The 15,199-nt window shown below is 63.7% G+C and overlaps 1 protein-coding gene across 3 annotated transcripts in view; it reads right to left on the bottom strand.

Moving 5' to 3' along the window:
* Nucleotides 1–15,199, bottom strand: part of BCAR1 (BCAR1 scaffold protein, Cas family member) — a 33,832-nt gene that overhangs the window by 2,022 nt on the left and 16,611 nt on the right. For all 3 annotated transcript variants that reach the window (XM_019979396.2, XM_070770336.1, XM_070770338.1), the window contains exons 2-6: nt 9,819–10,367; nt 5,126–5,287; nt 4,849–4,965; nt 2,475–3,572; nt 1,589–1,678 (exon numbers count right to left, since the gene is read on the bottom strand). In XM_019979396.2, coding sequence (XP_019834955.2) covers nt 1,589–1,678; nt 2,475–3,572; nt 4,849–4,965; nt 5,126–5,287; nt 9,819–10,367 — 2,016 coding nt within the window. The remainder of the gene's footprint in view (nt 1–1,588; nt 1,679–2,474; nt 3,573–4,848; nt 4,966–5,125; nt 5,288–9,818; nt 10,368–15,199) is intronic.

Raw genomic sequence — 15,199 nt, forward strand, 5'->3', positions numbered from 1 at the left:
TACTTCCTGTTAGTGAGTACACATAAGCCATGTGATGAAAATCCCCACCAGCAGCAGTTCTGGCCTGAGTGTTAGCGGTGGGGACTGACAAGTCCTCACCCCACGCTGGTTCTGACTGGGTGGCTGTGACCAGCCCTGCACAGACTCAGGTTTCAGGCTTTATTTAATTAGCAAACCAGTGTGACACTGACCCTTCCTGGCACTTGAAACCCTGACTTTCCCTTAGCCGTCTACTCCGTGAAACTCACTTGGTTCTCTTGTCCAGCGTGAGAATATGCTCATTTTTTGCGGCTCTATCTCCAGTGAGTCCTTTTCAATCTTTGACAGATTCTTAACGGCTACATCATATTCTACTGTCCGAATGGCCACACTTTATTCAGCCTACCCTCCACTGTAGGTATTTGGTGGTGGGGGGGTCTCCAGAGTTTCCACTGATGTGGATATGGAACAACAAACGCTCCGGTCAACACATTTTATGTTCCTATGCCCCTCTCTTAGAAACTCAAGTTCTTTAGTTTCTCAGACACGCTCCTTTTATTTCAGCTTCTAGTAATTTATCTAAGTGACTGACCAGGTATGTGAAGAGATTTGTAGTCAGCACAGATTTGTTTACAAAAGTACCTCTGGGAACAAACTAAATGCCCACCAACACGAGTCTGGTTAAATAAATGCTGCAAGAGGACAGCAGAAGGCAGAGAAGAAAAAGCACATGTCCATCTCCTAAGTCAGTGGAGATTCCATTCACAGCCAGTCATTACCATCTATACCTTGACTGCACATGTTCTGTGTGCCCAGCACCTCCTAAGCATTATACATTGTTTACTCATTTAATTCTCACACTGACCCCAAGATGGGTATAACTATGTCCCCTACTCTGCAGCTGGGGAAACGTGGCTTTGAAAACCACACCCCAAGTCCTCGGTCTCAGGGTGAATCTGGTGGGCTCTCTTCTAGACCACCCTTCCCCATGCTCAAGGAATGGGAAATGAGGGAAACTTTCTGTGTGATATTTTCTGTGTTGATTTTTTACCAGACTGTATTTTAATTTTTAAAACCTTCATAATCAGAATAAAACCCCCTTTAAAAAAAAATCCCTTTCCTATTCTATGGAAACAAGCCAAAATATGAGGAAAATTCTACGTCCTCAGATAAACACAGCAGTGTTTTTCACAATAAGAAAAAACTGTGTACAAAGTAAACATTCAACTGTAACTGATGTAGGCTGACTTTAAAAACAATTTATGGTCAATATTTAATGCCACGGAAACGTCCTGAGATGAAAGCAGATGTAACTGTTTCCACTCACGTCTCAGCCACGGATGGAGGCCCCTTCCAAGGCCGGAGCAGGAATGGAAACCAGCCCCAGAGCCTGGCGACCGCCCCCGAGGGTGAGTGGCTTCTTTTTGCTTTCGCACTTCTCTGCGTGTGCTAAGATACCTGCCACGATGACTGACAATAACCTACACAAATCCCGCTGACACATGGGACAGTTATGCGGGAGAGGGTCTGGGGAGCCCCGGAGGCTCAGCTCGCAAAACAGACTCTCAAGACGACGGTGCCAGGAGGCTGTGAGCCCGGGCGCCCTCACCTGCTGCAGCTCCAGCTGGCCCTTCCCCTGCCGCATGATGTTGCCCTTTTCCAGCAGCTCCTTCTGGGTTTTCTCGAACTCTTCCTTCCCCTGGAGGAGAGAGACAGGATGGAGCTGAGCCACAGCGCCCAGGCCAGGGGGTGCAGAGAGGCCAGCGGCCACCGGGGGCGCTGCGGCCACGTGCGGAGTGAGGACGGGGCTCGGGGCTCGGGGCTCGGACGGGGCGGGGCTCGGGGTGAGGCAGCAGGGCCCCGGGCCTCCTTCAGTCCCAGCCCTCAGGCCGGCACCCGCCACGCGGCCGCACGGCCCCGGGCCTCCTTCAGTCCCAGCCCTCAGGCCGGCACCCGCCACGCGGCCGCACCGGCGCATGGTGAGGACCGGGCGGGCGCCCACCACGCGGTCAGGCCCCGCCGCCCTGCCCCGCCCCCACGGCGGGAACCATGTCCAGGCCGCCCCCTGGGGTACAGGGTCTGCCCGCCCACCCCTGACCGCTGTCCCTGGGACGCCCACTCGGCCGGCACCCGGGCCTCCACTCAAAGGCCCAGCTGGGCCCACCTTCCGTCACCTCGCTGCTTCCCCTCTCCTGCTAGGATCTTTGCTTTTGCTTGTTCTTCAGGATTCACCTCCCCAAACAGGACAAGGCGCAGGCGCCAGACAAGCCCTGCCCTTGTAGGTGATCGGCAGCCATCCCTGGGGGGGCACTGCAGGACCCCTGATGGTGCGGCCACATGGGTCCAAGGGCCTGAGACAGGGGGAGGGTGGGACTCCAGGGGCCCAGCTGGCCTGGAAAGTGAGGAGGGCACAGGGACTCACCAAGACTCTACCTTTGGCCATGAGAGCCTTCTGTGGGGGTCAGGGGCCCTCCCCAGGGCCCAGGCGCACCCACCTGCAGGTGCACGTAGTCATAGTCCTCCATCCAGCCCCCCTCGCTGTTCTCGTACTGCCCATCAGGAGAGTCCTGGGAGGTGAACTTGGGGGGCGAGGGCAGGGGCCGGGACTGGATGCTGCTGGCCTTGTCAGTGGGGTTGGGGTGCAGGGGGCCACCCCCCTCCGGCCCTGGGACAGAGGCCTTGGTCCGTCTGAAGAGCAGCGAGGCGTTGCCGTGCAGGAAGGAGGCCAGCTGCTTCGCGTCCTCGGGCACTGCCCGCGAGCAGGCCACCAGGCGGTCCAGGTCTTCGGGGGTGGCCCCCAGGCCTCCCCGGCTGCTGTCGAGGGCCTGGCCATGGGCCACCAGCGTCTGGTACACGTCCTCCATCTTCTGCAGCTGCCGGCTCAGCTTGGCGTGCAGCGTGCGGTCGGAGGTGTGTGTGGCGTTGCCCACCGCATTGCGGGCAAACTCTAGCAGCTCGTGGACGGCTGCGTGGACGGCGGCCACGGCGGCCCGCAGGTCCACAGCTGGAGGCTCCTGAGGCTCAGGGGGCCCACGCCGGCCCCCGCACCCACCTACGCTGCCTGCCAGGTCCAAGAGGTGGGCCACGGTGGCACTCACGCCCTGCTGCAGGCGGGCCAGGGCCTCCACAGCCACCTCCAGCTCCAGGGGTTCACGGCCCGGCACCGCTGCCTCCAGGGAGGAGGCCGACTGGCTGCTGCGGGTGCTGCCGGTGCTCGAGGCTGACAGGCGCTTGGCATCGGCCGGGGCCTCCCGCTCGGCCGCAGGGGGCACCGAGTACACGCTGGCATCCGCTGTGCCACTGCCGGCCACCTCGGGGGGCAGGAGCCGCTCCCGGGGCACGTCGTAGAGGGCACCGGGGCCAGGCCGTCGCAAGCCTGGGGGCACGTCGTAGAGGTCGGGGGCTGGGGGTGGCACATCGTACACGTCCTCGGCCGGCGGGGAGTCCGGAGGGGGCACGGCCAGGACCAGTGGGTGGCGGGTCGGGTCAAAGGGCTTGGCCTTGGTGAAGGCGGGGGGCACGTCGTAGGTCTCCTCACGAAGCAGGGGGCCGTCGGGCACGTCCTTGCTCACCGAGGGAGGGACATCGTACACCTGAGGGCCGAGAAGCGGTCACGGCTGCCCGTCCACCTGCCCCCATGCTCCACCCACCCCCGGACGTGCGGGTGGACCCAGGCATCTGTGCACACACAGCCCGGCGCTCGAACGCCGCGATTCTTCTTCCTGCAGGTTACGCTTCAGAGCCCGACTCTGTGGCCAGCTGCTGCTGCTAAGTCACTTCAGTTGTGTCCGACTGTGTGTGACCCCATAGATGGCAGCCCACCAGGCTTCCCTGTCCCTGGGATTCTCCAGGCAAGAACACTGGAGTGGGTTGCCATTTCCTTCTCCAATGCATGAAAGTGAAAAGGGAAAGTGAAGTCACTCAGTCGTGTCTGACTCTTAGCGACCCCATGGACTGCAGCCTACCAGGCTCCTCCATCCCTGGGATTTTCCAGGCAAGAATACTGGAGTGGGGTGCCATTGCATTCTCTGGGGCCAGACCAGAGCTCAAAATCCCAGCCCCACCACTTACTAGCTGTGTGACCTCAGGTGCTGGGTGCACCTCTCTGTGCCTGTCCGCTTGCCTATGAGAGAACGCCCTCACGGGTTTATTGTGAGAACTACACGATTTAATTCTCTGTATAACTGCAAACACTCAGGGAGAGGTCAGCTATTGCACCATTACCACCCCCACCATCAGCACCACCACCACGGGGGTATTCTCTACTCTTTCTCTACTCTTAGTCTCTCGGTTGTATCCGACTCTTTGTGACCCCATGGATTGTAGCCCTCCAGGCTCCTCTGTCCCTGGGATTCTCCAGGCAAGGATACTCGAGTGGGTTGCCATGCTGTCCTCCAGGGGATCTTCCTTACCCAGGGATCCAACCTGCACCTCTTACGTCTCCTGTATTGGCAGGCAGGTTCTTTACTCTACGGCAGATATTAATAGGTGGCTGAGCCACCTGCATGCTGTACTCAGGGTGCTGACGCCCTGGTTTGTCCAGGACAGTCCTGGTTTGCGCCCGAGGCCCCTTCTAATTATTCATCCTCCCCCTCCCACTCTGAGAAGAATCCTGGTTCGGATGGTCCATTCTGTGGTCCCCCTGCTATCCCATGTGACCCTCTCAAGAACCTCCTGGAGAATGCCCTGCAGGGGAGGGATCCTTTCCCTGATGAGGAAGCCGAGGCTCCAAGGGGCACCTGGTTTCCACCCGTCACAGAGGTCTTGGAGGCAGGTCTCTGGAGACCCCTGCTCTGCAGGTCCCTGCTGCAGGGAGCACACAGTCACACCCAGCACCCTGTGCAGCCGCAGCATCCCCTCTGTGCTCACCGCGTGGTGGCTGGCCGGCGGCAGGCCCTTCTCCACACTGGGGGGCACGTCGTACACGTCCAGCGAGGGGTCCCGGCCGTTGGGACCTTTGACAGCCATGGGGGGCGTGTCGTATACCTGAGGGCAGGAGAGGTGCAGTAATGCAGGGGCCAGGGCCACCAGAGGGCAGGGAGGGGGACCCCAAGCTGCACCCCAGGGACCCCCCTGGCTGGGCCTGGACAGCACAGCGCCCTGGGCAGGGGGAGGACAGGACCCCACCAGCAGCCCGGACACCCACCTCCTGGCTGCACTGGCCGGGCAGCAGCCCACGCACGGGGGGCACATCGTAGATATCCTGGGGCCCGGGGGCCAGCAGGTGGCGCGGGATGTCATACTCGTCCTGCTCGGGCGGCGGGGCCTCAAACACGTAGCCCTGCCCCACACGGGTGGGCACCACGACCTGCAGGCAGATGGCCGACCGTCACCTGCAGCCCTGAGGCCAGCCTCCACAACCCCCTGGGGAAAAGCCACTGCCTGACGTGAGCAGGACACACACGAGGGGCCCCCAGAGCCGAGGGCGTGCGCGTCCCTCGTAGTCCTTGCCTTCCCGTCAATGAAACAGCGCGTGAGGACTACAAGGATCCCACTGTAGGCTGAGAGCCATCTGGTGTGGCAGGACACGGGAGCGGAGTCCACAGCCCAGTGACTCGCAAGGTTCCAGAGGTGTGTACACGTGGGCTGAGGAGGGGGATGCCCCTACCCAGGGTGCCCCTGCCGACGGCGCCTCCCAGCTGCACCGTCCACCCATGGCCTGCCCGCGGGGCTGTCCCCACCGGAGGGCCTGGCAGCCACTTTCTGGCTCCAGACTATGGGGGTGGTGGTGCCAGGCGGGAGGAGGAGGAGGCCTGCAGGCGATCCCAGAGGTCAGGGCCTGGGGCCTCCCTGCCCTCCTCGTCCCCCACACTCTTGGGGGATTCCTGGGAAGGGGGCCACTGAGAACTCCCAGCGCCCAGAGCCAGTTCTATCCCAAACAGCAGGACAGACGCTGTTCTGGCAAGTTGCGTGTGGGTGTGAGGAACGATGGAGACCGGAACCAGGACCCCTGCTCCCCACAGCACCACCCCCCCGGGGGCTGCAGAGACCACCCTCCACGCACCCAAAAGGACAGGGCCTCAGCGGGGAAGTCTCCCCTCCCAGTGCCCTTCCCTGGGCTAGCTGGTGGGCAGGGCTGGGTGGGCAGCCTTGCCCTGCAGAGCACTGGCCCTGCGGGACTGGAGGGCCCCGGATCTGCTGACCGGGTAGGGGCACACCTCCACACAGCTCCCAGCTCAGCTCTCTCTCGACAAAACGCCCTTCTGTCCCCTAATCAAACGGGAAGTCCGGGACGCGGTGACTCATCGCTCCCCACACACGTCCCTGGGGACCGCGGGGCGGAGGCAGGCCTGCCCCGGTGCTCAGGCCCCAGAGCCCTGTGCCCCAGGTTTGCGTCCCCAGAGCTCTGCGCCCCCAGGGGCCCGCGCCCACTCTGCAGCCTGCGCGCTGGGCGCCCCCGGGGCAGCGCGGCCCTTTCTGGTCGGAGGCGCGGCCGGGCGGGGTTCGCCCGCGGTGTCCCCGCCCCCGGCGCGTCTGCTCACGGAGCTGGCGGACCTTCCCAAGCTCGTCCCTCTCCTCAAGCCCCAGACTTGAGTCTCCTCCAGGGCTATTTTCAGACACTGGACCTGGCCAGCATCAGGCCGGGGGGCGGGGTGGCTGGCGGGACATGGCGGGTTGGCGGGGCCCTGAGGCGAGGCCCAAGGGGACCCCGGGACGAGGGGTGCGCCTCTGCTTCTCTGCGCCGGCCAGCACCGCCTCCGCCCGCGCTGATGGGAGGGCAGGGCGCCGGCGGTGGGGCGCGGGCCGGACTGGGCCTGCGGCTGAGTCAGGGACGGTGAGCAGCCATGCTGGCTGACAGATGTTTCTATTAGAGGGCAGAGCAGGCGGCCACGGTCGGGGGTGGGGTGGGGTGGGGGGATGGGGGGGTGGGGAGGTGGGGAGCTCGTCAGGGAGACCCACGCCCCAGAGAGGAGCCCCTCATCACAGGCTGCCAGTTCCACACCCAAGGCCGCCTCAGCAGACCTGGCGCCCTGGGCGTAGGAGACACAGAGCCCAGCCCACGGCCCACACCTCAAGGTGCAGGAGACAGACACGCAGAGGCCGAGAAAACACACCCAACAGCCACGGCCAGAAACACACCCACACCACGGACCAGGCAGGTGCCGCAGGGAACCGTCAGGAGACAGAAGTGAGGCTGAAGGCTTCCAAGACCCTGGGACCCAGCAAGCGCCCTGCTGCCTTCTGTCCCAGCCGACCACTGCCGGGCAGCCTGTCCCTGTTCTGGGCAATGGGCGTCACCCCAGGCAACCCAGGCCAGCCCGTCTGGCACCTCTGGCCCCAGCCCTACCTAAGAGCCTCAGCTTTCTGCTCTGGGGTGCTGAGGGACAGAAGCCCAGGCCTGACGTGGGTCCCCTGCCTCCTGAGGAGCGAGGCTGAGCTGCGTCTGCAGCTGTGACCCAGACGCGCTCCCCCAGGACGGGCCTCCTCCTCTGGGGCCCCCCGACTTCTGCCCTCGGCTTCCTAAGCCATGCCACAGCCCCAAAGGGTGCTGACTCCCGAGGTGGCCCTGGCCTGCCCCGAGCCACAGGGGCACCGCCCTGCTCCAGGCTGCAGGCAGGTGGCTGTTCCCGGGCGTCCGCCTCATCACTCGCCTTCTGTTTCCCTGGACCGAAGGCCCCACCAACACTCTGCAGGGTCCCCCTCAGTCCAGCCAACCTCCAGCCCTAGAGCCAGGGGCCGCAGTTTCCCAGGCTTCTGAAAGCACAGCCTGAAATGTGGGCACAGATACACACTGCAGGATGTTTACAGTCTTGCAGTTTGTTACAGAGACACTCGCCATCAGAAACCCCTTGGAGCCTGTCCCCCAAAGAGGGGGTGACAAGCAAAACTGGGGGCAGTTGTAATCACGCTTAGGGACCCAAGAAGATGCTTCTGGTATCTAATGCCAGATTTGTAACCTCAAAGGCGAAAGTCTGTACCAATCTGTGCAAGACGAGTAGTTCACTAGACAAAATATGCTGAAATCCCCCAGCAAGCCCGTCTTGACTGGGGAAGCTCCTCTCTAGGCGTTCTCATACATTTTATGCACCTGCCCGTGACAAGCAAGCACGGCTTTCACGACTATGAAATAAAAGCAGATGCAATCAAGGCTGCCCAGGCCAGGAGCGGCGAGGCTTCTCAGGGGAGGGAGAGGTTCCTGGACACAGAGCCTTACTTCCTGGGCCCCCAGCCAGGTCGGGGTCCTTGGGGACACCAGCTCTGGGCAATCCCCGCAGTGGGCACACGGAGGGAGCTTGCCAGCCAGGGGAACCCAGAGAGCAGTCTACAAGCAAGCCGCATGCACGGGAGGGAAATAGGACCCACAGCTGAATGTGGGCCCGAGTCCACAGCCTGCAGTGGGGCCCGCTGTGCCTCTGGGCTGGGGGCTTCCACCATGTCTGACCTCAAAGCTGTGCCAGGACAGGCCTGCCTGCAGAGGCTTGGAAAGGAGAGGGCAGGCGGGGAGGGCGCCTGCCCGGGGAGTCTGTGGAATGGAGCTGTGTGGGTGTGTGCGGGGGACTCTGGCCTGTCCCCAGGCTCACCAGCCAGTTACCGCCTCCCCCGCCCCGAGCCACGGTGCAGCAGTCTGGGCCGCCCCAGCCCAGCCCCCAGCCTGTCCAGCCAGGCGGCGGAAGGAGCAAGCAGAGACAAGGGGCCTCCGCCCAGGCCTCCCGGCTGCCAACCTCTGCCTGTGGCAAGGCCAGGGCAACACACACGCTGGACCACTGCCCGGCTGGCATCTTGGCCCTGGGCGGGCAGAGCACAGAGGCCCAGTGCCGTGAGGAGTGTCCTCAGATGGGCGGCTCTGGGCGAGACGTGCACTCCAGTCCTGCTCCTTCCACGGCACACGGCCTGGGGCTGAGGGGTGCATGGGCAGGTCGGGGTGCTGCTGGGGTGTGGGCTCCTGCCTCCCGTGGGCAACAGCCCGCCAGGGACTTGGAACAAGAGGCCCTCTCAGGGAGACCATACAGTCCAGCAGGCAGTGTCTGCCCCTCAGTCCAGGAGTCACGGGCAGGTCACCCTGCAGCTTCCGCAGCTCACTGCCACGGCCTGGGAGATGGTCGGGTGCCTGGGGGACGAGCTCACCGCCGAGGGGCCCCTGGGTGCCCTGGGCACTAGCTGGCAGGCCTCCCCCAGCCCCTCCTCTGTGCCCTGCCGGCTGGCGCTCATGCAGCCGCCGTCCTGGCCTGTGGGCCCTGGGCGAGGTGGCAGAGCAGCAAGATGGAGCAGCCGCAGACCCCGATAGTCTCGGAGGCGCCCGCCAGCCCCGTACCGCTCACCCTCACTGTGCTACTGGGCAGAGAAGAGTCACCGCCAGCCAGTGCATCCCTCTGGGATCCTGGCCACTCCAGCCTTGCGCTCCATACTCCAATTACCCCCATCAAGCGCCTCCACTCCCCTTTCCTGGGCTCCCTGTGTCCTCCCTTCTGTGCAGAATGGCTTTACCCGGACACGGTTGGGCAGGTCATTCCCATCCCAAATCCTCTGTCCTCAGGAGGGTACCAGGCTCCCAGGGTCCTGGCCTACTCTCAGGCCTCCTGGGCCAGCTCCAACTGCCACGCCAGTCTTGGACAAGCTGTGTCGTCTGCCGGGGACACCCTCCCATTGGGTCTTGTCAGCTGAAGGACACCCCACTGCCCAAGACCAGCTCCATGTCTTCTCCTGGGCAGCTCACTCTGACACCAGAAGACAGGTAAATCACTCGGCACTCACCTCCCACCGTGGCCCCAGACCAAACATGGAGCCACTACAGGAACCCCCGTGGTCCCAAAGATCACTGGCTGGGCCCTACTGCGTCCAGTAATCAGGCCTGGGCGAGACCCCCTGGAAGGGCCGCCTGATCTCCCAGGAGGCCTTACCTTGGCTGGTGGCTTCGTCCCCTCCCAGTGCCGTGCGTCCATGGAGGGCGGCACCTGGTAGACGTCCTGGGCGGGGCTGCCCGGCCCCGGGGGCACCTGGTAGAGGTCGGGGGCTGGGCTGGGGAACGGGTGATGAGGCATCTGCTTGGAGAAGGCGGAGGTCTGCTTGGCCGGCGGGGACTGGAACTGGGGGCTGGGCCCGGGGGCCTGGTAGAGGCCTTGCTGAGTCTTGCTGGGGGTGGGCACCAGGTAGACGCCGTCCGGCTGGGGCGGGAAGGTGGCCGACAGCATGGGCGTGTACGGGGCCGCGGGGGCCAGGAGGCTGGGCTGGGGCGGACTGGGTGCCGCCGGCTTCTTGTCATGCATGCCCACCAGGATCTTGAGGCGGTTCCCGGGCACGATGCCTTGCCGGCCATGGAGCGAACAGAGCCACCAGCCGCCTAGGCCCTGTGTGTCCCGCTCCAGCACCGTCATGATGTCGCCCTTGCGGAAGGAGAGCTCGTCCGGGGACTCGGCCACGTTGTCGTAGAGGGCTTTGGCCAGCACGTTCTAGGGAGAGGACATGGGGAGTGAGGGCAGAGGTGGTGCTGGGTACCTGCGGCCCGCCCGGCTCCCATCCCCTCCGGGACTGGGGAGGCACGTGGCTCTGGCACCGAGGCAGAACTACACAGGGTTTGGCGGGATCCCTGCGCCTCTGTGCCCACCGCCCCTGGCAGAACAGCCCCGCTGATGCTGGCGCTTGTTCAAACGCGCCTGCAGAGTGCCTCAAAACCCTCGCGACCGCAGCCTCCACCCACACTCCAGGATGGCACCCAAGCCTCTGGAAAAAAAAAAAACAACCAAATACTCCTGGAGTCACGCTACAGGCTAGACCCAAGGCTGGGGAAGGCAGCGATCATGACAGTAATGGCCACCACGTCCTGCAGAGAAAACAGGATGCACACCCTGCCTGGTGCCCCGCCGGCGCAATCAGCCAGGAGGGAGAGACCAGACAACACACAGGGGCAAAACAGTCATCGTCTGCAGAGCACACGCCATCTATGTAAAGAGCCCAACAAGCACGAAGGGCCGACCTCATGGCAAAGACTCAGCAGAAACAAAAGCTGCAAGTTTTCTGAGAGTTAGGCAAGCACAGACTCCAGGAGACCTCGGAGGAAGAAAATGCACCAGTTGGGCCAAGCTTAGTTAAAATGTTACAACTGCAATAAAAATGCCAGCAGAATTTTGGGGGGGAGGGAAGTCAATCAAAGACAAAGAACCTTCCTAGAATTAAGTGGAGAAAGAGAGATCGGCAAATAGGCAGGTTGGTTCTGAAAATGGAAGGCAAAGAGGCACTGCGTTCCTGCCATGAGGACGGGTCATGACTCCGGACCACGACTGGGAACCCCGCAGCGATGGCGAGGGCAGGACCACAACCCACATGCTCACGCACCGTGGGAAGAAAGGTCCATGTGGACACTTGCCTCACGTTACAAAGACCCGCCTGTGAGAGGCACGAGCTTAGAGGTGACAGAAGGAAACACTGTGGAGACTATCTCTGGGACTTTGGGCTGGAAAAATTATAAAACAAAACCCACAAAGAAAGACCACAAAAGCGCCAAATCTAAGGTAACAACAACAGGAGCAAAGACGGATTCAAGCTCACAGACGTGAACGGTCTCAGCTGGATGGGTGAATCACAGAAAGCTGACAGGGTGGCAGGCTGCCAACGACAAGCCGATCAAATCTGGAGTCTGGAGGGGCTCCGACACATAAGCAGCGAGAAGGCAAGAACACCAACAGAAAACCCCCAAAACGCAGAGTTCTCTGAAAGGGAAAGCAGACTGGCTAAGACAGCCACAGAGGACTCGCAGGGCTCCCGCTGGTGAAGCAGGACACGTTCTTGATTCCGCTCTGAGCTCTGGCAGGGCCCGGGGGCTGGTGAGGAACACTAGCCATGCCTTCCTGAGTTACGGCTGCAAACAGGCGCTCTGTGGCCCCGAACGCTTTATGCAGATGTCACAGGCACCTACGGAACAACTCTACGTGTTTTTCTCAGATACTTGTCCAAGGAGATTCCAGACACGTTACATTAGCATGGATGCCTCTGGAGGAGGGACAGGAACGAGCCAGGCATCGGGAATAAATAGGGAAAATACAGCAAAACAGGAAGGCATCCCATAAGGCTGAGGAAGGCCGCAGAAGGGCAGCACTGTCCCCCCCAGCCCCGCTCTTTACTCCAGTAATTCCCCTTAGCTCTCACAGCCACCCCAGAACTGCTGACTTGGGGTGATGCTCTGTTCTCTGTGAGTCAGCCCCCCCGGCGCGAGGAGAACGCTCCATGCAGAGGCCCCACGGCCCAGCGGCCTATGCAGGTCTTGGGGTCACACGGAAGGACCCCAGTCCTGGCAGACAGCGTGCCGACAGGCCCAGAACCTCCCTGAAGACAGAGAACCAGGAAGAGGACCTGGTTTCAGTCCTCGGCCCGCTGCGTGTGCAGGGGCAGGGCCCAGAGGTGCCCCAGGGGCCCGGCGGGAGGGCCATGGCCAGCCTGGCCGCAGTGGGCAGGGTGAGGCAGAGGGCAGAGGCGAGACAGGAGGCAGGACGAGGCAGCGAGCAGGGGCAGCAGGCAGGGGGTAGGCAGCGGGCAGAGAGAGGTGGCAGGCAGCGGGGAGGCAGGGGCAAGGCAGCAGGCAGGGGCGAGGCAGAGGGCAGGAGGGAGGCAGCAGGCAAGGAGGGAGGCAGGGGCGAGGCAGCGGGCAGAGGCGAGGCAGCGGGCAGGAGGGAGGCAGCGGGCAGGGGCGAGGCAGTGGGCAGGAGGGAGGCAGCGGGCAGGGGGGAGGCAGGGGGGAGGTGGCGGGCAGGGGTGAGGCGGTGGGCAGGGGCGAGGCGGCAGGCAGGAGCAAAGCTGGTTCCTGCTGAGAGGGCTGGGGCGGCTGCAGCCTCCGGGGTGGCGAAGAGCTTGGCGGGGCGCAGCAGAGGCTCAGACCTCGCCGAGAGGGAGGCCAGGCCTGTGCCAGGCCAGCTGGGCGCCAACCCCTCCTCTGCGTCTCCTGAGGCCTGAAGAGTCAGAGCCTGCTCTGGACCTGCCTCGGCAGTGGGATCCGGAGCGGGACCACCCGCGTCCGTGTCCACTGGGGCCTACGTCTCGTTCCCTGGATTCATCCGCGGGCAGAGAAGAGAGAGGATGGGGTCTCTCCCACCTCCACGTTGGCCTCGGGGGCCAGAAAGAGCCCCTCTGAGCCCTGGCATGCTGAGGACTTGGGGGAGGACATGGTGTCTAGGCGGCCGGCCGGGCAGGCGGCCCCAGGACCGCACGCTCAGACTCCAGGCGCAGTGTCGGCGGGGAGTGCACCCCTGCAGAGCCGGAGGCCGGGAAGCAGGGAGCCATGGGGGACGAGGCCCGGGGAGGTCAGCCCTGGCGTGGAGCAGAGGCCCACCCGCACTGAGGGCAGCACCAGGGTCCGGGCCCCGCATGGCACCCTCCGCAGCTCGTTAGACCAGGTCAGTTATGAACATAAGAGGCCTACGTGAGTCCTCAATAAAAAGTCACTCGAACTTGAAAAACTGGGAGAGGATAATGTCTGAGACGATGAAAGGATGCTTTTTCCTCGTTTTTCAGAAATTTAAAATTTGTATTTAATAAGCATTTTTTGGTTTGGAGGCTGAAAACACACACGTCTTGACCACCTCCTGGGCTCCACAGCAGGATGGGATGGCCCAGGCGAGGTGGGTTAGAGGACAGAGGCCTGGGAGGAGCCCCGCAGCTCGCTGATCCCCGGGTCCCAGCCCCGCCGCCTGCAGGAAGAGCAAGTTTTCCAAATATGGTCTGCAGTCCTCCTGACGGAGCACACTCCGATTCCGTCAGGGGGGGCGGGACGCCCAGCCCACCCTCCCTCAGCGAGTGACCCCAGAACACGGAGCCACCCGGTTGGGTCCCCTCAGCCCCTGCCCCGTGACCACAGGAAGTGCCAGCAGAGTGAGTCACAGGAAAACCCCTCAAGCCAAAGGGGGCGGGTGCAGACAGGGGCATGCCCTGCAGACACCCCCACCTCAGAGGAGGGCCGCCGGGGGGTGGAGGGCCAGCAGAGGGGCTTTGGGCAGCGCTGGCCTCTCGGGCGGCTGGAGAGCTCCACCCAGGGCCAGGGCCAGTGGGAAAGGGGGACAGGGTGAGAGGAATCCCCCGGGGCCCAGGAGGGCACCCAGGGAGCTACCGGGGCCGCTGCACCCAGGGAGGCCCAGTCACAGGCGGTGTGAGCGCGTGGAGCAGTCGGGCCCGATCCTGCGGTGACCGTACAGTCTGGGGAGGCCCGAGCTGGGCTGTGCAGCGCCTCTCGGGTGGGCACACGGCAGCAGGCGCCTGGCACCGGGAGCGCCTCAGCCTGTGTCAGCTGGTGCCCCCTGCCCCATCCCGAGCCCCAGGGGTGGGCTCGCCACGGTCCAGGCACTACTGCGCGCCAGCTGGCCGGGCACCACCCCGGGGCCTCCCAGCCACTCCAGCTGCTCCTCATGCCCCCCCCTCCCGGGTCTGAGCAGCAGCACCAAGACCCACCTGGGTCTGCCCTCCGCCCACTGCTGGGGACCCCGAGCAGGCCCCGCGGCCTCTCTGAGCACCCGGATCCCTTGCGCTCAGAGGGCGAGCCTGGTTTCCCAGGACGCTGCTTCTGTTTAATGAGAGGCTCGCCTGGCCAGGTGCTGGGCCAGCCTCAGAAAGGCAGTGCAAGCCTAGCTCAGCCAAGAAGACACACCACGGTTTGCCAGGACAGGGCGAGGAGTGGGACACAAAACTAACGCGCCAGGGCCGCCTCACAGGGGTCGGGCTGAGGGCCTCCCCGAGAGGGACACGTCAGGCGACTCATGAAGGATGGAAACCAGGCGGCCAGGAAACGGTGTGGGGAAGGGCGTGTGGACAGAGGGCACACACGAGACGTGACCGTGAAGTGCGGAGGGTGGGCGGGGCGCCAGGGCCACAGCCTGGACTGGCAGCGGGGAGGGCGGGAGGGGCGCCCACATGGCAGGCCGCCTTGGGAGGACGTGGGTGGGGGGGCAGTAAGCGCATCCAGTGGCAGCACACCATGGCGGAACAAGGTAAGACCCGCCGCTCCGGAGCACTCCTGCGCTGGACGCGTGCCCCCGGGCCCAGGACCTCGCTCCAGGCTGAAGAGGGGCCCATCCACCCAGCACCCGGCCCGCCAGCCTCCATCACTGCCGGGCATCGCGAGCCCCAGGGGTGCACAGCCGGGCCCCGGGGGGCCCACCAGTCTCTGTCACCGCCAGGCCTCATGAGCCCCAGGGGTGCACAGCTGGTTCCCGGGAGGGTACAGCACCCGGCGCGCCAGCCTCCATCACTGCCGGGCCTCGCGAGCCCCAGGGGCACACTGCCTGGCCCCGGGAGGGCACAG

Source organism: Bos indicus, chromosome 18 (assembly GCF_029378745.1).
Source record: "Bos indicus isolate NIAB-ARS_2022 breed Sahiwal x Tharparkar chromosome 18, NIAB-ARS_B.indTharparkar_mat_pri_1.0, whole genome shotgun sequence".
NCBI classification, from domain to species: Eukaryota; Metazoa; Chordata; class Mammalia; order Artiodactyla; family Bovidae; genus Bos; species Bos indicus.